The following is a 25,866-nucleotide window of genomic DNA, read 5'->3' on the forward strand; positions in this document are numbered from 1 at the left end:
CCCTACAACAATACAATATTTGTTCTCGAACGTTAGCGGTAAAACAATACTTCTGCCAGGAATAATTGTACAGTCGTATGTTGGTTTTTGAATCTCATTGTAAAAGCAACCCCGGCGCTATCAACGTGTTGACATTGCCCTCGCGTTGGCCTCAACATCCGACGCAAGTTTTCAATTTGATAATGCACAAGCATCACGTCTCATGGCCAGATAAGATGCGTGAAATGTCTGTACATCTGCCTAAGATGAACAGATATTATATATTTTTATGCCATCTCGCACCATCCCCGATCAGGCGTGGTGGGGACACGGGCGCTAAATATAATGAGTGATCACCCACGGATTCCACGACCCAAATCCCCTCATTTCGCTCCCCAGTACCGTCAATTCGGATCAGATCGGCCTTCGCCTAGTACCATGACTGGCCTTGGGACAGAGTAAGTGCCCTGCCACAGAATTATCGAAGTATGGCTTTAGCATGGCATATTGATCGCCGACATGAGAGTAGGACAACAAAGACCGCCACCAGCTTCCCCGGAATCCGCGCCTGCATTTTCGACCTGGACGGGCTCCTCATCAACTCCGAAGACATGATCACTCAGTCTACGAACCGACTTCTTGAAAAATATGGAAGACCCACCTTCATTCCATCAATTCGCGCCCTGCTCATGGGTGTTCCCGACTCGACAAACAGCGACCTGTTCCACAACTGGGCGAAGCTGCCTATCTCCCGCGAGCAGTTCGCCCGTGAATTGAGGGAAGAAGTGCACCGGCAGTTCCAGACTTGTACCCCGTTGCCTGGCGCAGAGAAGCTCCTCTCGAACCTCAGCCGTGCACGGAGTGCTTCTGCTGGTGAGCGGATCGAGCTGGCGTTGGCATCTAGCACCAAGAGCCATACCTTCGAATTGAAAGTTTCCAGACCGGAAACGAAGCAGCTTCTTAACCTTTTCCCGTCTGCGAGGCGGGTCCTGGGTGATGACCCGCGGGTGCGCCAGGGTCGGGGGAAGCCTGCGCCGGATATATATCTGGTCGCGTTGCAGGCGTTGAACTCTGCGGCAGCCTCTGGCGAGAAACCCATCTTGCCCAGCGAATGCTTGGTCTTTGAAGATAGTGTGGCCGGGGTAGAGGCTGGAAGACGGGCTGGGATGAGGGTTGTTTGGGTACCGCATCCGGATCTGGCGGTCGAGTATCAACCGAGGGAGAAGGATGTGCTGGCTGGGAGGACGGGAATGAGTGAAATCGGAGACGAGTGGCAGCTAGGCGACATTGATGACGGCTGGGCTGAAAGCATACCGAGTCTGGATCACTTTGACTACGAGAAGTACGGCATTGTCATACAGTCATAGTAAGTTATTCCTAACCAGAGTGGCCCTCCTCACGGAATGACAGGAATCCGCTCCCACGCAGGAGGCGGAGAATCTATCTGTTGATGCAAATGAAGATAGATACAGACTAGATGTACCTATGTACGGCAATTCTGATGGTTCTGCTATCTATTTGACCCTACAGTGTTAAGAAAGTGTAAGTATACACCAAATATAGGTACCCCTTCATCCAATGCCTCGTTTGCAAAGTTACCATGACCCTCCTTAAAACGATCCTTTCGTTCCTGCACTCTGCTGGCCCTTTCCGACTCTGAATTGAGTCAGAACTGGTGGGATAGAGTCGATCTCTTTCGTGCTAAACCACTCCCACCTTGATACTGAGTTTGCGCCCTGTGCCCGCCTCGGTGCTCCCATCCACCATGCTCAGCACCTAATATTCGGGAATAACATGGCACAATGACCACCCACTCGCCTTAAGCACATATTTGAAGGCGTTTTGGCTCAGGTAGTAGTCATGCATTTAACTTTTGTAATACTGATTGTCTGGCTCGGAGTGCGGCCGGTCTGTACAATATCCGATGGCAAATACTCGCTCGTGTAACATCAGCTGCACATACATGAATACCTATCCTGATAATAGAATACTGAGGCAATACTCATTAGTACACTTTGGAAGGCAAGTAGATACGATCCTTTAGTTAGCCTCAGTGCCAATGTAGAAATACAGAGTGGCGGATCTCGACATCTATGGCGTCGGTTATCACTTATACGTGTAGACGACACTAGCGTATGCATGTACTATTTTAGACTATTATGGCATGATTATGAATTTTACATTATTCTTAATAGGACCTATGTCTGGGGTGACGGCTATTACCCTTTGCAGCGAATGGTGAGGTCACCCGCCTCAAGTAAGTTGCAAGCGTGTCGGACCGTCCAATGTCAATGACATAGGGTCATATTAGGCTCCATCTACATCACCCACACTTTTATCATATAAAGAATTAACCTCGTTCAGCTGGTCGTCAAGCAAAAGAATAATCACAGGACCAGATCATTTACAATTAATAGTTTACATACCCCATAACAAGACATTGTAAGTCCCACACCTTCTCAAGATAAGTCTTAAGTGCCTACTTATCCTAACATGGGATACTCTTATGAAACAGATGCCAGAATCACAAGGACAAGTGAGAGGTTCTGGCCACAACATCCATGGTCAATTTTTCGTCGACGGCATCATGCACAACCTCGATGTATACATTACTGGTGAACCTCTGCCACACTTCAACGTCTCCAACGCCAGGTTGACCTACGAGTCGCCCAGAAAATTGCGCGGCCGCGAACTCCTTCAGCCTAGCTCACGGATTGGAGGATCCGACATTTCTTTGTCTCTGATGGGTCCTTCGGGCACTCAGTCCATTACCGGTCAGATTGAACCGCCACTGTCAGAGGATTTCCAAATCTCTGGGCAGGGCGCTTGGGGTGTCTATAAAGATGATGATGACGACTAACGAAAAGTCTACTGTTCTCATTACCACCTGTTACTTCGTTATAGTACCATCTATCTCTGTGTATACTAGTGTCTGCGAGCATATAAGCATACTCAATCCAGTGGACGATATATTAGATGGTACAATAAGTAGTGAGGTCCATCTTGGAATATAATGATCTCACCTCATTCGTTTAGATACCCGTGGGCTACGTATGTAGTCTAACTGTCGATATGAGCCTTCCATGGCTATGCACGTCGCTGACTGACCAAGGGGGACTATGGTTTCGGTGCGGGCTATGGCTATTGTTCAATATGCGTGCGCCTTATGGGATCCCATTTTTTAATAGTCCAGGATGATATCTCCTAGCAACCTATAGAATACAACTCTTCTAGCCATGGCCTGTGTCTGATGACTATGCATTTACCTATTGTAACAGTCCTGAACGAGTTAAAATACTGGGAGTTAGTATACTGTAATCTTTTCAGGTGCCAAAGGCAAGAGTGGATCTAGAGTACATCTCTGATCATTGAGGGTCGGGCTCAGCTCGGAGTTACCAATCTAATGATGAGGTTCCTTGTATTGCCCGGTTGCAGTGGTACTGGGGTGTAAATATGTATGTGCTAATGAGAAGTGAATCCACTTGAAGGAAATTGATACTGTCTATAAGCGTGGCTGGAACTTTCCATTTGGCTATTTAGGACTTCTGCACCTTCCAGTAAGACACCAATACCTGCCTTGTTCTGGTTGTGGAGTCTTGCCAATAAAGCAGGGTTGAACAGACTGGGATGAAAACTGAGAGTTGAAAGGGCTAGACCGCATTAGCAGCTTCTTTCTGTACGTAAATTTGGTGCTCGTCATTTGTCTGGCTTTCACAGGCACAACGGGGACTCCAACTTCAGCCATTAAAACATGTGCATCTCGCGACCAGCGTGGAACATGACTGGGAGCAGCTTCCGGTTGTGATCGAGGTCTCGTACTGGAGTGCGCAGCGACACCGGAATACGTTTCAGAGCGCCTTTCTCAATACGATCCTCCAGATGATTAGCCCAGAGCTCAGCGCCCAGGCCTCCAATAGCTTGACCCGCCATCATGCCCAAATTGACAACCTTGTCCAGAGAGACATTTTGGATGATTTCCCATGCCGTCTCCCAGCTGTTCTCGCCAGAATTCTCAGTGGGGTTCTCCACCGTGGACAGTAAGTCAAGGTTTCTACCAGCCTTACTCCACAGCTTCTGGCGGTTAAGATACATGTCAAGAGTATCACAAGTCCGTGCTTTCTTCTCCATGGTAAAATTGTGCCAGTACTGAATGATGCCCTGTTCGGGAGCGGCGTCCTCAAAGCTGAAAGCATCTGTGGGGATTCTGTGTCCGTAGAAGTCGTTTCCAGCACCCAGTTCCAGAAGACAGAGGAACCACTTGGCGCCAGGAGTACCTGAGAAACGTGCCAGAACCCATTCTCCAGCGATGCCGTGGAGGTCTTGTTTTTGCACGAAGTTGATCATGCGGGCAACCTTGGCCTGTTCGGGCGTCTTTTCATTCTTAATGTCTGTCAGCAGGCCCTTTTTGCTGTCCTCCATTTTGCTCTCCTTGAGTGGCAATGCCGAAGCATCCTTGGGAGCGGAGTCTTCGGGGTCAAGGTAACTCTTGATAACATCAGCCAGATCGAGCTGCTGTGCCAGGACGTCTCGCTCAGCACAGAAGGCGACCAGGGTCATGGACAGACCAGTACTGATGGTGCACCATCCGTCAATCTTTTGGCCTCTGACTGCGGTTCGGACTTTCGAGCGTAGGACTTGAGGCTCAACCATGGTAACGATGATTCGTTGAATGTCAAAGATACCTCGAATACCACCACTGCTCACAGTGATCGGGTTTGGGCAGGTCATTCTCTTATCCTCTCGGATTTCGAATGAAACGGGGTGTTCATCAACCCCCAGGGCGTCCTTCTCCTTGGCGACCATTGTGTGAAGTGGAACATCCTTGGCAGGCTCTGCTTCAGGCTTATCGGAATTTCCGATAGCATCGATGACCTTTTGAATAGCTTCATTCAGATCCTCAATCTTCTGTTGGGCGGGTGATATCTGCGTCACTGCGGGCGTGGCAGGCGTGGTAGGAGTGGCAGGCTCGCTCGGCTGGGCTTTTTCAGCCGGCTGCGCACTGCTCTTCTTCACGCGTCCGAAGGACCCGAGTTTAGGAGCTTCAAATTTCGGAACTTCAAACTTCAGACCCTTGGAGAATGAAGTCACTCGCTCCATGGTGTTGCTCGGTTTACCAGCAAGGGGCTGACTCTTGCTTGCTTCATCCGCCTCATCAGGTACAAACTCTCGAAGCCGCACCACGATACCCTTCAAGTCACCAATGCGCTTCTTTAGGTCTTCGAACTCGGCAATCTTGATCCTAGTAGCCAAGTTGCCTAGATTTTCAAAAACGGAGCATTGCTCTGGCAGCTTCTTGCTGAGAGCAAGAATTTCAGCCAGAAGCATATTCACGTCGCCCGCGGTTTTACTTTGGCGCACTCGCTGAGCGCGGAACAGGTCCAAAATCTTCTTGCTGGTTTGCGCCCTCGACTTGACCATCGGGTGATTTGTCGGGTCGACGAAGGCATCGATACTGGCAGGGTACAAAGAGCGCCCATGAAGAGGACTGCCACTGTGCTTTCCGGACCAGTTGAAAACCGAGACATCATTGTATGCAATCACCACTTCATCTAACAGACGGGCCAACGCTTTAGGAAGACCCTCTGCAGGGAAAGCGGGGAATCGAACCCCGAGGATACCCATCAACGAGTACGCTCGATCGGTTGCAACGGTGGTCACACGTTCTGCTGCCGTGACAAGGGAGGTGCTGGCCGAAGAATTGCTGAGACCATCACCAGCAATCCAGTTTGTCATATTCTCGATCTTACTGAATTTCGCAATGAACTTTCGGTCGTCAAGAATTTGCTTGTCTGCGAGACGAACTAAATCGGCCAACAAGTGGTTGAAAAGAGCTATCTTCTCATTCGCAGCACCTTCGACTGTGAAATTCGACAGAGAATCAGCGTCGGCGATGTTCTTGTTCGCCAACAGATCATTCAGGATTTGAGGCAGTTGTCTGGTGGCGGTCAGCACTGCCTTTCCGAGTTGTGATTCAGCCAATTTCTCCTGTAGGCCCCTTGGTGCCACAAAGCCCAGGGTTTGAAGCATAGTAGTGAGCTCCTCTTCCTTAGACGCACCCGGCCTGATGAACTCGGGGGAAAGAAGTTCTCTCAGCTTATCAATCTGCTCCACAGAAACAGTATTGTAGCGTTTGACATATGGGTGCTGCAGGTAGCGCAAAATGAATGGACGAAGGAAGTACAAGGGGCCAAGGACTTCAACAGGTCTGACTAAATTCTGCCAGTGCGAATTGACGTAGTAGGTCACCTTACTCAAGACCAGCTCTTGTAAGGTCCATCCACGAGTTGCCCATTCAACTTGACCCCGTTTCTTTTCTTCTTCGCTGCCTTCAGCGCCAATTTTATCAAAGCTGGTCATGTTAACTGGCACCGGGTCATAAGAAGGATCCTTCCAGTACTTCCATTCTTCAATCCAGGCTCTCTCGTCACGTGGCGTATCCAAATGGACCAGACAGAGATCAGCATTGGTATACCAGTCTCCCATCAAGGCCAGGGACTCAGTCAATTCATAGGTGTCGCCCTTGTTGATACAACACGTGTCAAGCCACACGTACCGTTTCCCTCCGCAAGGGAAGTGCGCATCGAACAACTTTTTAGCCTGGGCGATAGACCCCAGGATCTTGCGAGAAGACCGCAGGTGTTGCAATGCTGTGAGCAGTGCGTCGATACCATAGGCCAGTTCGCGATTCTGCTCGAAGAAGACGATCTTGTCGTTTGCAGCGGCTCTGGAGGTCACGGCCTCTTGGTGCTTCTCTCCCGCCTCTTTGCAGGTTTTCTCGGCATCTTCCGTGAGACTTGTGATTGCGTGGTATACTTGCTGCATTTCGGTGTTCTGCGTGGAGACAGCCAAGTCGTCTTTATTGTCACCTTTCTTGGACCCATCGTCATTGAGAGTCGTGATCGTTTCCCAGAGTCTTCTGTAGTAGTCCGCTTCTCTGGCGGCGCTCGAGGCTGCTGCAGTAGCCTCATGGAGCTTCCGCTGTGTGCTGCCAAGATTATATTCAGCCCCGTTGGCATCAGCGTACCACTCCAGGAGCGTTGTGATATCATCCGGGCGTTTTCCATCACGGGTCGCCTTGACCTGTGGAAGCGCGGATTCAATCTTGTTCTGCAGCTCCACAATATCCGCTTTGCATTTGTTGACGACGTTGCTCACGTCATTGTTGGGAGTCTCATCGGACTCTGTGTTCGCAGCTTTTTTTGTGGGCTCGAAGGATTTGGCTTGAGTAAAGTCGCGGTAGGTAATTTCAGAGCCTTTCCAGCTATGAGAAACCATGCAGTACTGGTCTTGTATGCCTAGATTGTACGTGGGGACCATGTTCATGGTGTCGATATCAATCATGCGAGCAGGGGTCTTCAGATCTTCATCGGTCTTGGCCAGCCAGTCATCTGGCAGACTACTGCCGTAGTCTACAGTGTCTTCATCGTCTACAAACCTCGGCTTGACGCTTGGGGTCAGGAAGTGGTTGAGAATTCGACGTAGTTTGTGTTTCTGCTTTTGATCAAGTGCAACATCTTTGAACTGCTTAGAACGATCGGTGACAAAGCTGGCAAGGTCGAATGCTTCCTTGAGAGCCGAATTGGTTACGAGCGAGTCCGCAAGGGCTGCTCGGACAGTGCCAAGTGAATTCATTTGCCACTCTGGATTCTAGACACCTGACGACTTGAATGATAGACGCAGATTTCGGAGGAGATTTGCTATCAGCTTGGGAAAGATGTATATGAAAACGAGCCGATCGATCAGATAATAAACTGTAGACAGAGAGATTCTCCCAATCTCCAGCTGAACCTTCCTTCGGTCATGGCGCGGCCTGTCACCTCCCACCTCCCTTAGTCTCCAGCCGTCGAGACCCATGAGACGGGGGGCGCAAAAGGAATCAAAGCAACCTGCATGTCAGCGCACAGACACAGGTGCACGTTCGGTACTCCGTAACTTGTGCGGAAATTCCAAACGAGTGGATATTATACTTCGCCCCAATCTGCAGCTGAGGGTCGGTCTCGGCAAGGCTCAGCTCTCCCAGGCAATTTCATGATTATTATTTGATACACTTTGTTCTTGACAAACTTCCATATATGAAGAAGGATTTCTATCTCAGGTATTTTATACTACAGTCAATTTCACAATGGCTTCCTACCATCGAGTCCTAGAGACTCTTGGCAGATCCATCCATGACAGCACTTTGGAATGCGACTGGTGTGTAAATTTTGCTTCCACTACCCTCAGAGCTCTCAAAGCTAACGTTTCAGCGATATTCACCCATGGGAGGTCTCTATTAATGGCGAACAATGGGCGGGTAAAATCCGACTGATCGGTTTCGTGGATGTGTTTTTCCTCATCTCATACTCTGCCAACGCCCGTTTCGAGCATGGAATCATCGTTTATAGTAGGGTTATCTTTTGGGTATTTGACTTTTTGACGCCACTAGCTAAATTGCTGTCAGAGGACAAATTGGCCCTCGAGGAATTGACCGGAATCACGTCCCATCCGATCCCGGAAACACCCGAGGGCAATACCAATGCCGCGGACCACCAGGAGCCCGAAGAGAGTGAGTTCTGGCACAACATGTAGATTGATGGATGCTAATACACAGCAGACATTGGAGACCTTGAAGAAGCCGGGGACCAGGAGAACCAGGAAGCTGACGCGGAACAGGGCCAGGAAGAGTGTTCTGAGGCAACTGAGGGGCAAGACGGTCAAGCCGGGCAGGCCAAGGACAGCGGCGACCGAGCCGAAGTGATGGGGGCGCCCAAGTTCCGCAAAACAAGCACCTTCACGGTAGAGAGCTTGGGTCACCCGGTCGGACTGCGTGCTTCGTATCCCAAGTCATGGATCCGTAGCTACAAGGTGGAGATCACAAAGCCTGCCAGTTGGGGGTTGACCAGTGAGTTTTTGGCACCCCATCCAAGCGATCATGCCATTTTGAGACAATGAAGCTGATCAGGACGGCAGAACGTATCATGCGGGGCCTGAAGCCACACAGTACTTATGATTTGATGGGCGATGTGGTTCGCTGCGGAATCATCACACAGGGACAGCTGGCGGGCCATCTCATGGGTGTTCTCCTCGCAGGCACCCGGCTTGACGACACGACCAGAAAATACCTTGAGGGATTGACATCAGGCAATGGTGCCGGTCGGCAGGCATTGTCGAATGAGAAGATCTAAGTTAGTCTGGATGTACAGCTGCTTTAGAATAGGTCAAACAAAATTACATAGTTCAACGTCGCGGAGAATTGAGATCGTCGCACTAGCCCCGTGCGAATCAGAAAATGCATTCTTTTGGGTACCAAAGTAGCGTGTTCGAGAGACGGCCGATCTAGTGGAGAACATGCTCACGAACTAAAACAAAAACCGATCTCGGCAGCTGTGAGAGTTTCTTTTCATTTGTCTGGGCGGTATATGATACCTAGCTTACAGGGATGGCTTCCCCGAAGAGCGGGGGTTTCTCCTCTGAACGGATGACTCCGCACTCCTTGTGCCACTTGATGTTTGGTGGCTGGCTCAGCTGTGGATCTAGCCCCCAGACGCAAACCATTCAGTTCAGCTCCACGCCACCGAATATCGACCCTATCCCTATCCCTATAATCTAGACTAAACAGAGATTAGCTGGCTCCGCGTCGGCCCGTTAGTGAGATTTTGTTCTTCGGCTACCTGATTGGGTGTATCCGTCAACAACGAATGAATGGCGACAAGGTGAAGACTGTTGATGATGATGTGGCCGTCAACCATTTGGTCCGGTTTGTTTGCTCCTATCGACATCTTAACTTTGAGGCGCCATTGGCATCTCCCCATTGGTCTCCAGCACATAGTACGTAGCTGAGTGCAGGAACAGTACATCGTCCCCATCATGCCGAAAGAAAACCCTCGGTACTTCTTGTGTGCGGCTGTATGTACTCTGCTGTCCACACCTGAAGGCTCAGCTGAAGATCCTCCCCCGTCCTTTACTCCAAAGGGCGAATCTTCTTCCCTAGAAGTCCCCGATGGATGGGGATTCCCTTACCAAAATTCCCACTTGGCTTCACCGGCTGGCTGATCTTTCCGTTGTCAAAGTCAGCACGGTGGCTGGCTGAGGCTGGTTGCTCATTGTCTCTGATGCTTGTTTCCTTTATTGCCTTTTTCCGTCGACTCCGACGTGTGCACCAAGCCTCCTCCCCACGACCATAGGGTTCTGGGTCCCAGCTTGCAGAATCCCGGAGGGACCTAGCCTCGCTCTACGATGATACTCCATTAATTTTTTTTGGTTTCTTCTCCCCTGTTCATCCCATTCTGCAGAATCCGCTGTGCTATTCACAACGACAGCAAGATGGTCTGGTTTCCACTAGACGTCGAAGATGGGGAGGTTTCCTGGAGGTTCGACATCGTCGGTTTACTGGCGGTTGTTGGAGGTTCCGCCATTGAGAAGCACGCGCAGGCCATCACTGCATCGCACTTTGGTAGTCTCCCTCGTCTCATGCCAGCTCCTGAGACTATGCTGAATACTGACCGTCCATCGCGACTGCCCGCCGTCAAGGATGTGACCGTGGTTGGCGTTAAATCTGGCAATCAATTCAATGAACTCAACTACTTCGCCAATGTGATTCATAATATCGAATCATTGCCTGCGTTTCATTTCCAGTCCTTCCACATCTCCCACAGGCCTCTGCCGGAGAAGGAGGTAAAGGAACAGGAGGAGGAACAAGCGAAAGAGTGGGAAAAGGCTAAGGAAAAGGCTAGGAAAGCGCACGACAAAGCTGTCAAGGAAACCAAAAATGACGTTGAACGCAAGGCGGTCGGCGAGTACAAGGATCCTCCTAAGCCGCCTTTGAAAGCCATCATCCCCCTCTACCCGGACTGTGTGCTTAATTTCATCACTCTTGCCTCTATCTGCATTACAATCGCACTGTCTATCTGGGCTGGTGTCCAGCACGATGCAGTGGCGTTGCTTGGTCTGGGAAGCATGGCATTATCCACCAGCATGGCCTGTATGTCTGCACAGTGGCGCCCTCGGCTCACGACTCGCACTGCGGCCGGCCAGGTAGTTGAAGGGGACGTCGTCATCCGTACTCGCTCAGGTGCCTTCGTCTCCGTTAGATGCAGTGAGGAGGTTGCACGAGAACTTTACGCCGGCACGGAAACCTGCGAGTATGTGTACAACGGACGGTACCACCAGGCCCTTCTCGCCACGAGCACCGTCCTTCTCATGGCTGCCATCATCTTCTTGAGTAACTGCGGTTGGAAAATTCAGATTGCTGTGGGTCTTGCCTATATCATTCTCAACCTTGCTTATTGGGCCATGGCACTGTTGACCGACCCGCGTGGGGTGTGGAACATGGAGCACCGTTACGAAGTGGAACTTCTTGAGAGGAAGGACAATGAAAACTTCACTCAGGTGTTGTGGGATGTTATTCGGACCACTGGGGAGATTCGTTGGGCCAAAAAGACAGGAGCGGCACCCGCGACAAAGAACTGGAAAGGATGGCTGAAGGAGGCGAAGGAGAATGCTCATAACCCGAACTGGGATTGTGTGGAAAGGAGAGATTGGTGGATGAAGCAAAAGTTCGAGAAAGAGCATCATGAGGATGACGAGTCGTGGCAGAGTATATGCGAGCCGGCGCCGGGGGTTGCATGAGTGACGGAGTGGTTAATGGGTGCTCGAGAGCAAATACAACAGAAAATGCAGTCCAAACATCATGATCCTTCAAACTCTCAAGGCCTTCTTTGACTCATGCGCTTCACATTTTCACGGCTGGCTCTCGACAATACTGTGACGCTGGCACTTTTGTCCCCTGCCCTTGGTTGCCCGGATACAGGTTGGCTGAATGACAAAGGAATTCAAGGCAGTGGCTCCTATGTCTACCATATGCATCTGAGGAGGACGTTTGTCACTCTACGGCTGGACATCCACGCCCTCAGTAAACTGAACCAAAAGGCAGAGGCGCCAATAAAGAAGGTACTATATAAGCCTGTCGCTATTGATCTCGTAAAAGCACCGCCATGCCTGTCAGAATGATCCGTGCAGTTTGTGGCTGCATGAGCCCACACTGTGTGGGTGGTCCAGACTCTGTCATTTCCCTCTGCAGCTCTATCAAATCAGCCGGCTGAAATAGACTGACAGGTGATGACCCGGCGACGTCCGGACGAATTGTCGATCGAGGCGCTTGAAGCGGCCTTTTGGTTGGTGGTCGGTGTTCGCCCTCAGATGCCGAAAATGGACCTTTGCAGATTGCAGACTATCTCCCAAAGAAGTTGGTGGAAAGTTTTACGAGGACCCTGCAACAGAGGACGCAAACCTCTTCACTCTGAGACATCAACTTGCGCCACGAAGGATCCGCCAATACTTTCTAATTATAAAACCTTAGGAGTAGGTTGCAACTCCCCATCTCTATGGGCGGATGTCTCCGCAAATACATTGAAGGTATGCCCTCAGCTCACGTGGAGTTGGGGTTTTGTGGTTGGCCGAGCACAAGCTAGAATACTCTGTGGATTATATTGCGACTCGCACTTGTCGACCAAGATTTGGAGGATCAGATCTACTACGATGACAAGATCTTCCTGACTGCCAGGCCTGCGGCCGTCAAGGCCTGGCTTCGCAAGTACGATCAGGGCGCCTCAAATGCTCCTTCTGCTGCTGTCTCTGAGTGGGTTGGATTTATCCGGAGCTCCCTTTTTGTTTATTTCCATCGCTAACCAACTGATAGGATTGTAAAGTCTGGCATGTACATGCACAGCGCCTTGATTGGGGACTCCCGGGTCTACTGTGGCGCATGGACCGACATGATTGGACTCCCCAGAAACCTACCGACATTGGTCGCATGACGAGCGTGACCATATCGTGGACTAATAACTACAGCTCTACCGTATAGTATAGACTCTGGAATTCTCGATAGATGTTGGCATTTTTAAGCCAAATACTATGCCGTCAACTGCCTCTGTTCAGCCAGGAACCTCTCCATGGCCTCTTCCTCCAGATACAATGCCACATCCACCCCGTTATCATCGACCCCCGATTCCATAACCTGCACCTCTCCATCCAGCTTGGGCAATACGGCATGCACATACCGCGGACGGTTCCCATCGCCCACAAACTCCACTCCGTACACTTTCAGTCGCAACCAGGAGGTTACCAGGACATGTCGGGTCCCCAAGAATGCCTGCCACAGCCGCTGTGGGGAAGCCTCGTACGCGGCATCGTGGAGCACCGCACCGATCTTCTCTGCTGTAAATAGGGCCACCGTTTCTCGGATTTTGCTAGCAATGGTTCCGATGGATGCAGTGCAAAGGGACTTTGCTGGCGCGCCTACGTGAGTCAGGAAGAGGGGTGATCCGAGGAATGTCTCGGGTAGAGGAGGAGACACGCGGGTTCGAGTGCCGATAGAGAGATCTAGGAAGACGGAGTCGGGGCAATTGGCGAGATTCCTGGCACGGTTGATGGAGATCCAGAGGTGAGCGAGTAATGCGTCGAGTCGAGAGATATCCCCTCGGCCATCCGCCAGCGCTTTGCGTTTGAAATTTGCCAATTGATCACCTGAGAAATGGACCTGGGTGTAGCGAATCGGCCTGGACAGGTCCCACGATGTCCATGGTGCAGATGCCGATGGAGTCAGTTCGGTTCCGTCCAGTAGCTCACGAGAAGGCATCGAGTTCAGCGTATTGGGCACCATTACCTTCGGATATCCCGGATCGTCCGTCTTCCACCAGTCGAACCGGTGCAGTGGCAGCTCACGCGCTGTCGCAATCAGTCCCGGATCCGGCGCTGCGCCATCAATATCCCCGGCAGCATGTGCGTCTAAAAGTGCTGGATTAAAGACTGGAGCGCCCATCAATGACTCTGTGTATTCTGAACCAAACGCCGCTCTACTGGCAGCCGCCCATTGATGCATAAATACCATCAGAGTCTGAGCATCGGCAAGGGCATGCGCCATTCGAACTGCAACTGCGTATGCGCCGTCCTTGAATAGCGTGATTTGCACTTGCATACCGGGTAATCCCTGGTACTCACGCAGATCATGCAATGCCAATGGGGTCTCACACAGGAAATCTCTCTGGGGGAAATGATTCCCGTTCCAGGTTCCCGCGGTTGATCGTTCCATGGCTGAAGGTACTAGCGATCCGATCGATATGTCGTCTCGCTTGACGACACGCCACTCAACTCCGGGATCATTAGGCGTCCCATAGACGACCATGGGCCGGTTGAAGCGCTCGGTGTGATGCCCGCCTCCTTGATCTGGGGCCCATTGCAGCTGGCCGGCCCATTGGGGTAATCGGATAGGGCTTGCACAAACGAGGATCGGAGACGATCGACGAATTCTCTTTCCGGGATATTATCTGGAAAATGATCGAATAGCCAAATTGCGCCTGCTGGGGCAAATCGGGCAACGGTGGCATCGAGGATGGATAAAGGAGTGGTGACTGGTGAAGAGGGGAGGGAATGATGGAAAAGACGAGTTTTGTACAGTTCCATTTTTGCTTGATTGATTGTTGCTGATCTCTATGTGTTCTGTTATTTCCTGGATATATGAACCATACGCTAATAATCATGCGTCTTCCGACTCGGCCACTAGAAACGTGTCAAGATGAGCCAGAATGAGTCAAGCAGACGAACAGTCCAATCAAGTCCTGGTCCTTTGCCCGCATAGGTTAAGCTTCTTACAAAATTAGCAAACCAATAACATCGACAAGAATCACTTTTAGCGCTTTATTCAAAGTCTTGTACGTATCCATTGGCTTGGGGGTGATGATCCAACATCAGCCATTCATGGCGGTTGCTATTGGGCAAATAGTGGAGATAATGGCACGCCTGAAGCGGGGTCCTGTTGTGGATGATGCGGTCTGATAGTCTTCTCTATGGATGGAATAATCCTATCTTAGCCACGCTATCAGATGCTGGCAGCTGCAAGGCGTGCCATTTGTCGGCATGTCCGTCTATATCAGCAAGCCGCGTTGCCTTTATGGTCTTACTGTGCGGACGCGGGTATATATATACACAACAACCATCCACTTAACAGGTCTAAGTAGCGTTCGCAACTACCACAAGACACAGTAAATCATCAATATGCTTGACTCGTCAACCGTTTGGTTCAGTACGTAATACTCCTCCCTATACATCAGCCATAAACTAACATCACAGTCACCGGCTGCTCCTCCGGTCTGGGAAAATCTCTTGCGAGCCTCGTTCACAGCGCCGGCCACCGGCTCGTGGCTACAGCCCGCAACGTGGACTCGCTCTCCTACCTCCCCGATGGCCCCAATGTACTCAAGCTCGGCCTGGATGTCACCTCAAAACCAGCCATCCACGAAACCCTTTCCGCCACAGTTGCCAAATTCGGCCGCCTCGACATAGTCGTCAACAACGCCGGCTACGTCCTCATGGGCGATACAGAAGCTATCCCCGAGTCCGACGCCCGCCTCCAACTCGATACCCTCTTCTGGGGCCCAGCTCTCATCTCCCAGGAGGCCGTGCGCATCTTCCGCGAGGTTAACCCACCGGGAGTCGGCGGGACCGTCGTGCAGATCTCCTCGATTGGTGGATACATGGCCTTCCCGGGGAGTGCGTTTTACCAGGCTGGGAAATTCGCGTTGGGTGGCTTCACGGAGTCTTTCGCCAAGGAGATGCATCCCGACTGGCGGATTCGGTTCCTGGTTGTCGCGCCGGGAGGCATCAAATCGAACTTTGGGAGTAATGGGAAGTTTCTGCCCAGGCATCCCGCGTATGATACGCCTGAGGGTCCGCTGAATCAGTTGTTAAAGTATATGATGGATCCGGCGGCTCAGGCGTCTTTCTCGGGGGCGGATGACTGCGCGAAGGCGCTCTTTGATGTGCTGGTTGGGCAGGATGAGAGACAATTGCCCGGGAGGTTGCTTCTGGGGCCGGAGACGCTCCCGTTGTTGGAGGCGGAGATGAGGAAGACTCGGGAGGAGATGGAGGCGTGGAGGGATGTGACGGTTAGCACATCGTCTACCTGTGGTGCGAAGAATGTGCCGATTTTGTGATTTCGCAAATGTGATGTTTGACCTAGCTATGCATTTTACTGTAGTAGTCTATGAGTAAACCACAGATTCAATCCATACTAGGAGTCTGAGGATTTAGTAGATGAGCTTCGATCTTGATTCATTCTGGTACTAAAGAGATGATTTACACGTAGGCGCGTTAACCCAGAGATCACTTTCTTTGCAAATCGTCACCAGCCTAAGCAGAGCTCCCATGTTTCAAGTCCATCAGTTGATGTCCAGGAACAAAATGGACATCCTCCGAAACGAACCCTAAAACACCCTGATAACACCGTCGCGGCAACAAGGGTACAAGGCAATATAGAATCCTTGAGGCAGGTGCTAAGCATGCACCCCTAACCAACAACTTCAGATCGTCATCCACATTCGCTTTTCCTTTTCCCGCAGCGCTCGAACAACGGTCCTGTGGTAGTTCTGTTGAGCCCAGTCGAGTAGTGTTTCTGCATGACCTTCGTGAACTATGGTATTAGAGCTGAGACGGTCATCCTTGAGGATGAGAAGTTTTATTAGTTGTTGATCTCTAAGAGCGTCGAGGTAAGCAACAATAAATCCGATTAGCCAATATTCGTCCAGAGATTCTGTGGTAACATCTTTGTGGCGGAGAAATCGCTCCAGGCAGGTTTCAAAGGGTCGCCTGTCCTTTAACCCAAGGGAGGTTGTTAGACAGTCGCTGACCTCGTTCATCGCAATTGCTAGCGCAGTGTCGCCGTTCGAGTTTCTGGAGTTCAGATCAATTCCATCGAGGACTAATAGCAGATCAACCAGGGCGATGTCACCATTGAGAACTGCCCGGTCCAGTACGGTTAGACCGTCGGAATCCCTCTCGTTAGGATCAATTTGTGCTTTATCGAGTACAGTCTTCGCCAGTGAAATGTCTGCAGATTTGGCGACGGCGGAAAGCAGCGTTTGTCTTTTCTGGCTGCTGATGGGCTGGCTTTGGTCGAGCAGAATTTCCGATAGAAAACAATTGCCGTACTCAAGAGCGTTGAGCAGTGACTTTTGCCGCCACTTTCTCCTTTGGATGGTCGGAATCGTGGCATCGTGGGCGATTAGCAGCTTCACAGTCTCATCCGTCCCGGTCTTCCTCCATCCATGTGTCATAGCCCACCACAACGGCGTTCTACCAGCCTGATCCTTGGAATTCGCATCGACCTTGCCTGTCGAGAGAAGCAGACGGATGACCTCAATCTGCTTGTGTTCCGCGGCAATCGAGAGCGTCGTGCGGCCCGTATCAGTCTGTGCTTCCGGCTCGAAACCCTTCGTAAACAACATCTTCATGATCCCGGCTTGGCCGTGTTCTGCAACGAAGAATAATATCCCGGAGCGATCAAGTTCTCCCGGGAGCTGTCCCGCCCCTTTTGACCATAGTAGACTGAAGATCTCTTCGTATCCGTACTGAGCGCTGACCCGATACAGCTGCAGGAGATCTGGGTCCGTATCGTAGTTGACAGATGCCGCGGGGTGCTCGAGGAGTGCTTGTATTGTCCGTCGATGCTTCAATTTGACCTTCTCGGGCCCCCAGGCGATTCGGTTGTCAAGAGCAGCCACTGCAGCTGAGAGAGCCGTCCTGTGATGAATATTATCCCTCACACTAACATCGACTGATGGATTCGAGAGCAGTGTTCTGACAACGAACACATGGCTCCTTTGCGCTGCTAGACGGAGTGGCGTGCAGCCCCTGTTATCAGCGCAATTGACATCCACCAGGGGACACTTCAGCAGAATCTTAACAATATCGTTGAAGCACTCGTAGGCAGCATATGCAAGAGGTGTTTGTCCATCATCGTTCTTGACGTTCGCATCAACCCCATCTCTGGTCAAAAGGAAGCGCACAACTTTGGGTGAGCGATTGATCACAGCGTTCACCAAAAGCGGACTTCCTCCGGTTTGTTCCACGGCCTTGATATCGACACCGTCCTGTAAAAGAAGCACCTTCATCGCAAGCACTGAGTCGTGCTTAGCGGCGAGGCTAAGCAGCGTTGCCCATGGTGCTGATGCGCCAGCGTCGAGAGATTTCCATAGTGTGCCGTTGTGATTACCCTGGACGGCCCAGAACAATGCTCGATTCCGTCCTCGTTTAGCGTCGCGTCGGTAAAGTTCGAAGTTGAAGACCGAGTAGAGAGGGGAGCAGGTCTGAGCAAGAGCATTCAGATCGCGGTGACAATCAACGTGAGAAGCTATCTCGTACAGCACGTCAAGGGGGAGGTTGAGGAGTGACATGGCTTCGAGAGACCACTGGGCCGGTGCGCGTGCCCCTTCGCCGCCCACTCTGCTGGTCAAGATGCTGCTCAGTAGGATTCTTACGTTTCTGATATCCGAAGGCAGGTTAGCTATCATAGTAAAATCCTGAAGGATACTTAGAGATGTGAGTGTAAGATTGTGGAGTGAGATCTTTTGTGATGATGATAATGTTTAGGCGAGAGGGTGAGGCAAAGTGAGGTGACTTTAAGCGAGATAGCTATTTATTCATTCACTACTTTAACTGATTGCCCCATGGAAGGTGCTTCAGACTAATATTGGCAAAGGTGAGAATAAAGTGAATGAATACTAAGACAGAGTTACTTCACTAATCTCAGAATCACCCTGCAACCTGTCATTATCCATCCATGGATATGCATTATCCTTAAAATCTGCTTTAGAGTCTGTCTTAATACTGTACTCTGATGCAGGATGAGATTATATCAAATAGGTATAGTACAAAGTTTCTACTTAATAACCAGGACTTGTCACCCAACTTCCCAGAAGCAGCCTCTCTCAATACACTGAATCAAGGCATTCGATGACGGGGGCTTCTATCAAAGATCCTGCCAGCTGGTCATAGTCCGTCTCGATCCAGTCATGCCAGTACCATGCTGCTGCAACAATTGGAGGAGTCTCCTTGTGTCCATGACTGCCATGTCTCCAGACTTGAAAGTTGTTGGCAAGGTTGACTTATACTTCCTGTTAGCAAAGATTACTGGTGCTCGCGGGTCTGAGACAATGAAGATACACAAAGGTGAAATAGCTAATCTGCTAGATAGTCACTAATGGTAAAGTTGATGTCTTGAAGTGTTGCCTGACAGTGCGTAATATGCAACCGTGACCGTCCGTCAACCGCTCTTTCCGGCGACCTTCCTCAAAATATCCACAGCAAGCCCATACGCCTCATCCCGAGCCTGGACACAGGTTCTATCCGTCTTCTTCTTGTCAAAGGCATGACCGCAATTTTTCATCCTCCAAATGACCACATTCCTACCGCTGGAGAGTCCCTCCATCTCGGCTTTCTTCGCCAAGTTCCTCCGCCTCGAGCGCCGACGAGTCCAACTCCGCTGTTACGACCAGCATATTGGGGGATACTTGGATAAATCAGCACACGCCGGCGCGATCCTTGGATTCTCGTGGATCCATGTCTCCTATGTATGCCTCCCGGAAGATCCTTGTCCAAAACGCCGAGCGCGGCTTCGCATGCACGGCTGGGGCCTTCCTCAAGCTCGGGTCCCTGGCGAGATCCGTTGCAGGATAGAACGCAATGACGGACTGGAAGGTGCCAGGAGGAAACAGTGTTGGAGCGACGAGCGCGAGGGTGCCGCCTGATGAGAACCCGTACACGGCGACTTGCGAGGTCTGGTACTCTTCCGGCCGGTCGAGCACATATTTGACCGCGTCCTCGATGGTGGTAAATACGGGCTTTGACAGTGCGGCCTTTATCGCGTGACGGTATTCTCAGTGAGAGAGTTGGGGTGAGGCCGCCAAGGCGAGGATTTTGACGATGAGGCGGTAGAAAGAGACCAAAAGTTTGAGGCGCAGGTAGCGCAGGAAGGAGGATAGGCTGGCCATTGAGGTATGATGGCTGCAGCTACAGTCCAACAGGTAGTGGGCTTTTTATTGTGGGTGGAAATACTGCGTTCTGTCGAGCAGGCAGCCTCCACCATCCAGTGGGGTTTGCTTTGCTGTATAGGCACCAATGTCTCGGATGAAATTAACTTGAATTGGCTGAAGCTTTATTAAGTAGATCCAGCATACTTCGTATTCTCGTCACTGACGGTTGGGGAATCGTAAAATGACTCACACCCGGATGATCTGCAGTACCCGACAATCACTCCTGACGGGCCCGGTTTTCCATCAGTAACTGCCGGGGAAGATTGTATTTCTGAATATATGGGCCATCCTAGGGGAATTCATGGCAAGATTGATAGATCGACACTCTGTACTTCCTTACCATGAGGATATCAAACTCTCCAGGGCCAGAAGTAATATGACGAAGGGATCAGCCAATCCCACCAGCGTTGCAAAGTACAAAATCAGAAGCATTTATCAGCTTATACATGGCTCCTTCAGGTATTATGCCATTGTCCGACTCCGACTTCGACTCATCGTCCTTTCCAAGCGTATGTACGCGTCTTCCTGTTCCGCCTGGATCAGGTGCTCCCCGGGCAACAGAATAGCCTTGTCGATTGCGACAGGCAATCCCCGGTGCCGGCCACGCAGCATCACAACGCAGAGAACCAGCTTGCTCAGGGTGTGCCAGCCCCCCGAGAAACTATACATTTGATCCGGCAGGCCCGTGCTGATTCCGACGGTGCCGTAGGCGCTGACGGTCTCGAAGATAATGTTAAAGGCGGAATATGTCACTGGGTCGCGGGTAAAACTACCAGCCTCCACGATACAGATAATGATAACGGCCAGGGCAATCCACCAGAGGTCATACGCCAGTTGCGCCCGCAGCTGCTGTTGAATAAAGTAAAGCCGACCGGAGGGCGTCTTCCCCGGTAGGTTCTTCTGCTGGCCGTTGGGATCCTGCGACGCTGATGGCATATCGTCGGCGTAGATCCCCAGGCTGCGCTCCTCGTAGACGTTGGAGTTGCGCATGGTGATCACCAGGGGATACACGGAAATGTACATCATAATCACATATATGACCTGCATACCCAGCTGAAGGGCGGAAATGCTGACGAGATAGAAGCCGCCGTTGCGCACACAGAGGGCTTGGAAAAGTCCGTCGAGGACCCGGGAGCCGACGGGAATCGTGTTGACCGCGGGATTGTCAATCTCTCTAGTTTTAGTATAATACTTTGCTCCGGGCGTGGGCACTCAGGGCTTACATTTAGAACCTCGAACATCACCCAGTCAATCCCGTTGAGTACGACCACGGCGCAGAGTAACCACCAGGTATGTAGTGAAGGAAAGAGATTGGTGTAGCATCGACGGGGATGCTCCAACAGGAAACGCAGAGTGTCACGGGACTCTTGAAAGTAGGGATGCTTGGGCAGGAGGCGGAGCATCGCGTACAAGATCCATCGCAGGAATATCGGGTAGCTGGAAGACCTCATGAGTATGTGATCATGACAGGGTTTGAGATTCCGAGGAGTGGCCGTACCAGGTATTGCCCGCCAGGATCAATAAACCCATGGTGATGAGCATGAATGTTGATGAACGAAAAGGCACCTGCCGACTGAAGTCAGTGGATTGACGTTCCGGATGGACTATCCTGCTCTCACCATGTTGGCGTCCACAAGACTCATGCCGGAGTTGTTGAACGCGGAAATCGCAAAAAAGAAACCGGCCCACCTGGAGAAAGCAGTTAATTCACGCCGAGAAGAGAAAAAGGAACAGTGTGACGTAGTCCTTCAGTGGGGAAGGACACGGAGATGAAATGGGGTATTCACCATGGAGCCAAGCCGTTCGTCTCTGTCACTGTGCTTTTGTTACGGGCCACATAAGCCCCCACTGCCAGTCCTCCAAGAAACTGCCAGGCCACAAAGTAAATGGGCACAATAATGGTCAGCAGACACACAGCTCGATATTCTACACCACCGAGTTTGTCGCGTTCCTCCTCAGTCAGTGTAGGGAAGGTAGAATTTCGTCCGACGTGGCGTAGGAAGGCCAAAGGTTCATGACCCGAGTCTGGATTCTGTCCGCGTCTGGGCGCACGATCTGACAGCTCGGACGGCTGTCTGTAGTTCGTATAAGGCGGAAGAAGATGCGGTCGAGGATATCTGCTCGATGACTGTTCGCGAGGAGGGAGAACATCAGACGCGAAGGCAAGGCGGGAGTACTCCTCGCGATTATTGAGGTCTGCAGAGCTAGGGATCGAGTTGACCGAAGACTTCAGCTCCAAGCGAGTAGGTTTGTCCTCCTCGCAATTATTAGGGTTCGCAGAGCCAGGGGTGGAGGTGACTGAAGGCTTCCGATTCAAGACAGTAGGTTTCTCCTCCGCGCTCTCTCTAGATGGTTGCCGTTGTTCGACTCCCGCAGCCGTCGCAACAGGCAGGTCAGCAGTTCCACCACCTGGCTGTCTGGATGAGTAGCTGGAAGGCTGACGGGACACAACATTGCGGTCAGGTGCCTGGGCTCTACCAGCAGGCACAGATCGCAGATTTAGACTGTCCGAGGCAGTCCCGCGTCGGCGGAACGACCGCGACAGGGAAAGGCTGGGGCCTGCTTGCAGGGGCTCACGCGCACTCCTTCTCTGCAGGCGTTGCTCTCGGATGATATCGCCGAACCGCCGTTCGAATGCGCGTCTGCGTGTCAAGAGGACGGCGATGGACACCCAGATCTACAACAGGGATTGGCTGACACTCTCACACTGGCTTGCTGGTGCAGTAGGGAGTAAGTGCCTTGAGCTTACCGCGGAGCCGAGTATAATCAAGAAAAATAGCCACAGCTGCTGAAAGGTGGTTAGGGTCGGCAGATTCACTGTGTTGAGGCCTGCCAGCGTCATAGCACTAACAGCGAGATACAGGGCATCAATGTAACGGAGACTACCGAAAGGTTGTGCAGCACCCCAGAGAATGAAGGAGCTGATTAAACAGGTACCTGTAAAATAGGCATAGTGGAGGGTGAGAAATCGCATTCGCGGACGTAGTCTCCTGATTAAGCTGTGTATTCGACCCATCTCAAGGGGAGACCTGGAGACTGATATGGTTACTATAAGGGAATGTGCATCACAATGTTATAACTGTAATGATTATCAATCAGCGGCCGCAGTATCAAACCATGTTATAGTCTTAGATGACGAGGAGCCTACCTTCTTATTCTCAATTTGCTGATGAAACTTCGGTATCAAGTAGAGTTCTGCATGGCTTCCTGTGGATGTGGATGGGGATGTCACATGATGTCTCGTGTGGGCAGGTGAACAATGAACGCTTAGCCATGCAGCAGCCAGGACAATGATCACGTGGTGCCAGCCCTGCGGCCCCTGCCCAAGATAGGTTGACAAATGCCTCATCGCTTATGTACGCACCTTCTGGTCAGCTTTAAGGCTTACGGCAATAAGTTGGGATTGTTGTCGTCCTTTCTAGTGTGAATTCGAAGGAGTTTATCTCACTGCTCCTGGAGGCAAATGAGGAAGGGTTTACGCGGTTGGGAAAGCTCAATTTCAACCTCACCTTCGATGCATATTCCTATATAGGATGATACCAGTACCAGAACCATGCTGGGCCAATCTCTTGTTCACATTGGAGCTAAATAGCCGTCGTATTGACTGTATTTGTTCAGAAAGCTCGATCCTAGCTTCTCCCGCGCAGCCGTCTTGAACACCGTCACAGTCTCCGCAAAGTCGGTAAACATACCCCCAAAAACCGACCCGCCATATACACTCCCCGTCTTTGTACCGCTGCTCGTATCTTCTCGTTTTGTGCGCTTAAAATATACCGGGGTGATCTCAAGGCAATTGTACTGCGCCTCGGCCGCTCGCAGCTGACAGATCTCCGATGTCTTGCAATCACCAGTGCAGCTGGTGACATCCCACCCTCCGCTCTTGCGGGATATGTAGTCCTGGAACACGCTATCATCACTCTCAAACAACGCAGTGACATTGTGCCAGAAAGCGGGAGTCGGTTCGCTCGCGCTATCTGTGACAGGGGGCTTGGAAGAGAACCGTAAGCCTCCTTGTGGAGTAATATTTCTGCCAGGTAGGTTTGCTCTGGTACGTCAAACTGGACATTTTGGCGATGTACACGGTGTAATCCAGCACGCCAAAGGTAACCGGATCGACCGAATAGACGCGAAAGGTCGGGTTTCCCGGTGTCGGAGTCAGCGGGGGAGCAATCTACGACATCATCGTCGCAGTCTGCGCACTCTGGTCTGTGTAGTTGGAGTAGGCAATCTCGAACTCGTCTTTTTGGGTGTGGCCGTAGAACAAGGCGGCCGATGGTCGCGTCATACCGTTGGACAATCTGATTGAAGTGGTTGGATGCGTCGTGAAAGGCATCGCCAGATACCATCGGTATGTGGCCGAGCAGCCAGACTCGCTCGCCGGCGGTCTCCGCAGAATCGAGCTCATTGACGAGCCAGGAAAGCTGCCCGCTTGGATCGGTCTCCATGATCTTTTCGTACAGCAAGGATTTTGCCGGTTGCAACCGAGGCGCCGAGAAGGCTTAGCCAGAGGAATCCATCGATTTTCATCTTGACTTTGGATTCGCTGCTCCGAATATTCGAAGGGACTGCACTTAATGGGGTTTATATATGGCAACCGCACCATACATCGCTCTTCAGCAGCTGCTATATGAACTGATTATTCTCAGTTTTATGCAACATGACGCCTAAAAGGCACGTTCTACCGCATTTCGCAGTGATTGACCGGTTCGAAGATGGCTGCCGGGATCGCAGTAGAACAAGCATCGACTGGCTGAGCATGCTCATGTTGCCCGGATGTGATTCGACCGGAGAAAGTCTGCAGAGCGCCCAGTTTATATCAAATCAAAGCAAGCCTTACCGCATCGACAGTGGTGATGACCTTAGTCGAGTGCTAAACAGGAGCTATTCCACCATAGATTGATAAGCGAAGGGGAGCTGACGGATATTTCTCCATCTTTTTTTAGGTCGAGGCGAATAACGCGTCATCTTGCAGAAGTCAACGAGTTGATATCTGTCGAAAAGTATATAGAGCCCTAGACTGATAGGAATCATGTCCGGACAACCTTTTAGCCTAGTGGTTTTTATTTCAATAATATCTGAGTCTGATTAAGATGTGTCTATCAGTGTTGTGCAGGACGAACAAAGTGTTCCTGCAGCCCGTTGCAAATTGGACGCTTTTCGACAGTGTCTGGCTGACACTTGCAATGCGTACTAACATCGCGCCTTGAGCTCTCCATGCACAAACAATGAACGAAGCATGGTCGGGAACACAGTTCATCGAAGCTACCATGGTGTTTGGCTGGCTTGATGCTTTGACACAACAGATGCTCGGCCACACTCATGATGTCCACGCTGATGGGGTTGTTGTTGTTGTTGATCGGTTTTCATCCTCTTCACACAGAGACGAAGTGGTCCGAGATAATATACTGTGCACAGCACAATGAGCAACACCAAATCCTGGCCCAAACGCAGTCGCAGAAAATTGTTCTGTCACATCTCATGCGGGGATTGGAGCAAAAGTTCAAGAGAGAAAAAGGAAAGTGGGCTCACTGCGACTCGAATCGGCGCCCATTCACTGGATGGGTATTTATCACGTGATTCTATGCTGAACCGTCCAATCACAAGCTCTGATGGCCCTTTCGTTTTCATCTCGTCGCTACTCCTGGCCTACAGTGGGGGTTCAAAAGTTTTTAGACCCCCTGTTTGCCGCTAAGTTCACCGCTTTCCATTCTAACTATTCTGCCACCTCAACGCCTGCGCGTACATGATTTGATTCTATTCTAATACACATCCAGATGGCGCGATCTAAGGAGCTTACACCTACTATTCGTGCTCAAATCTGTGAGCTGCATGATATTGGATAGGGATACAAGTGTATTCATACGCATTATCCCCAGATACCTCTCTCTACCATCCAATATACTATCAAAAAACAGAATCAACACAATGATCAGCAATCCTTACCCCGAAGTAGTCGTCCAAAAGCCTTAACTAGTGAGCAACAGAATCATCTACTTGATCTTGCAACTAAGGATCCTCATATTAAGATGCGTGAGCTGCAGAT

At 51.0% G+C, this 25,866-nt stretch overlaps 12 protein-coding genes across 12 annotated transcripts; 6 read left to right on the forward strand and 6 right to left on the reverse strand.

Annotated features, from left to right (window-relative positions):
* Nucleotides 1-365: 365 nt before the first annotated feature.
* On the forward strand, nucleotides 366-1,813 carry P174DRAFT_410001 (putative HAD superfamily hydrolase). Its single transcript, XM_024824225.1, has 2 exons — nucleotides 366-437; nucleotides 509-1,813. Exons 1-2 carry the CDS (start codon nucleotides 418-420, stop codon nucleotides 1,344-1,346), a joined length of 858 nt encoding a protein of 285 aa, XP_024680061.1. The 5' UTR covers nucleotides 366-417; the 3' UTR covers nucleotides 1,347-1,813.
* A 529-nt stretch (nucleotides 1,814-2,342) lies between these two features.
* Nucleotides 2,343-2,940, forward strand: P174DRAFT_452779 (uncharacterized protein). The gene is made up of 2 exons (XM_024829111.1): nucleotides 2,343-2,421; nucleotides 2,495-2,940. The coding sequence occupies exon 2, from the start codon at nucleotides 2,495-2,497 to the stop codon at nucleotides 2,837-2,839; it is 345 nt and encodes a 114-aa protein (XP_024680062.1). The 5' UTR covers nucleotides 2,343-2,421; the 3' UTR covers nucleotides 2,840-2,940.
* Nucleotides 2,941-3,479: 539 nt separating this feature from the next.
* P174DRAFT_443460 (uncharacterized protein) lies at nucleotides 3,480-7,882 on the reverse strand. Its single transcript, XM_024827834.1, has one exon. It carries the CDS (start codon nucleotides 7,609-7,611, stop codon nucleotides 3,724-3,726), a length of 3,888 nt encoding a protein of 1,295 aa, XP_024680063.1. The 5' UTR covers nucleotides 7,612-7,882; the 3' UTR covers nucleotides 3,480-3,723.
* A 218-nt stretch (nucleotides 7,883-8,100) lies between these two features.
* On the forward strand, nucleotides 8,101-9,262 carry P174DRAFT_443462 (uncharacterized protein; the record flags this gene model as incomplete). Its single annotated transcript, XM_024827835.1, has 5 exons — nucleotides 8,101-8,172; nucleotides 8,226-8,362; nucleotides 8,420-8,524; nucleotides 8,573-8,860; nucleotides 8,929-9,262. Coding segments are annotated over 5 exons (817 nt in total), but the record flags the coding sequence as incomplete, so codon positions are not given.
* A 673-nt stretch (nucleotides 9,263-9,935) lies between these two features.
* Nucleotides 9,936-11,774, forward strand: P174DRAFT_443463 (uncharacterized protein). The gene has a single exon (XM_024827836.1). It carries the CDS (start codon nucleotides 10,282-10,284, stop codon nucleotides 11,584-11,586), a length of 1,305 nt encoding a protein of 434 aa, XP_024680065.1. The 5' UTR covers nucleotides 9,936-10,281; the 3' UTR covers nucleotides 11,587-11,774.
* Nucleotides 11,683-12,773, forward strand: P174DRAFT_422633 (uncharacterized protein; the record flags this gene model as incomplete). The annotated part of the gene is made up of 5 exons (XM_024825061.1): nucleotides 11,683-11,907; nucleotides 12,073-12,202; nucleotides 12,317-12,372; nucleotides 12,429-12,595; nucleotides 12,656-12,773. The coding sequence occupies 5 exons, from the start codon at nucleotides 11,683-11,685 to the stop codon at nucleotides 12,771-12,773; spliced, it is 696 nt and encodes a 231-aa protein (XP_024680066.1).
* A 95-nt stretch (nucleotides 12,774-12,868) lies between these two features.
* On the reverse strand, nucleotides 12,869-14,418 carry P174DRAFT_462031 (transferase family protein; the record flags this gene model as incomplete). The annotated part of the gene is made up of 2 exons (XM_024830083.1): nucleotides 12,869-14,197; nucleotides 14,236-14,418. 2 exons carry the CDS (start codon nucleotides 14,416-14,418, stop codon nucleotides 12,869-12,871), a joined length of 1,512 nt encoding a protein of 503 aa, XP_024680067.1.
* A 591-nt stretch (nucleotides 14,419-15,009) lies between these two features.
* Nucleotides 15,010-15,947, forward strand: P174DRAFT_422635 (putative 3-oxoacyl-reductase; the record flags this gene model as incomplete). Its single annotated transcript, XM_024825062.1, has 2 exons — nucleotides 15,010-15,037; nucleotides 15,085-15,947. The coding sequence occupies 2 exons, from the start codon at nucleotides 15,010-15,012 to the stop codon at nucleotides 15,945-15,947; spliced, it is 891 nt and encodes a 296-aa protein (XP_024680068.1).
* Nucleotides 15,948-16,313: 366 nt separating this feature from the next.
* On the reverse strand, nucleotides 16,314-18,185 carry P174DRAFT_462033 (ankyrin repeat domain-containing protein; the record flags this gene model as incomplete). The annotated part of the gene is made up of 1 exon (XM_024830084.1): nucleotides 16,314-18,185. One exon carries the CDS (start codon nucleotides 18,183-18,185, stop codon nucleotides 16,314-16,316), a length of 1,872 nt encoding a protein of 623 aa, XP_024680069.1.
* An 869-nt stretch (nucleotides 18,186-19,054) lies between these two features.
* On the reverse strand, nucleotides 19,055-19,781 carry P174DRAFT_422637 (putative carboxylesterase; the record flags this gene model as incomplete). The annotated part of the gene is made up of 3 exons (XM_024825063.1): nucleotides 19,055-19,273; nucleotides 19,320-19,646; nucleotides 19,713-19,781. 3 exons carry the CDS (start codon nucleotides 19,779-19,781, stop codon nucleotides 19,055-19,057), a joined length of 615 nt encoding a protein of 204 aa, XP_024680070.1.
* A 219-nt stretch (nucleotides 19,782-20,000) lies between these two features.
* On the reverse strand, nucleotides 20,001-22,839 carry P174DRAFT_491435 (putative cation transporter; the record flags this gene model as incomplete). Its single annotated transcript, XM_024830825.1, has 6 exons — nucleotides 20,001-20,993; nucleotides 21,047-21,260; nucleotides 21,322-21,389; nucleotides 21,443-21,512; nucleotides 21,611-22,500; nucleotides 22,573-22,839. 6 exons carry the CDS (start codon nucleotides 22,837-22,839, stop codon nucleotides 20,286-20,288), a joined length of 2,217 nt encoding a protein of 738 aa, XP_024680071.1. The 3' UTR covers nucleotides 20,001-20,285.
* Nucleotides 22,840-23,214: 375 nt separating this feature from the next.
* P174DRAFT_491441 (uncharacterized protein) lies at nucleotides 23,215-24,280 on the reverse strand. The gene has a single exon (XM_024830826.1). It carries the CDS (start codon nucleotides 24,266-24,268, stop codon nucleotides 23,486-23,488), a length of 783 nt encoding a protein of 260 aa, XP_024680072.1. The 5' UTR covers nucleotides 24,269-24,280; the 3' UTR covers nucleotides 23,215-23,485.
* Nucleotides 24,281-25,866: the final 1,586 nt, after the last annotated feature.

The sequence above is a fragment of the Aspergillus novofumigatus genome (assembly GCF_002847465.1).
Source record: "Aspergillus novofumigatus IBT 16806 chromosome Unknown P174scaffold_6, whole genome shotgun sequence".
Classification (NCBI taxonomy): Eukaryota; Fungi; Ascomycota; class Eurotiomycetes; order Eurotiales; family Aspergillaceae; genus Aspergillus; species Aspergillus novofumigatus.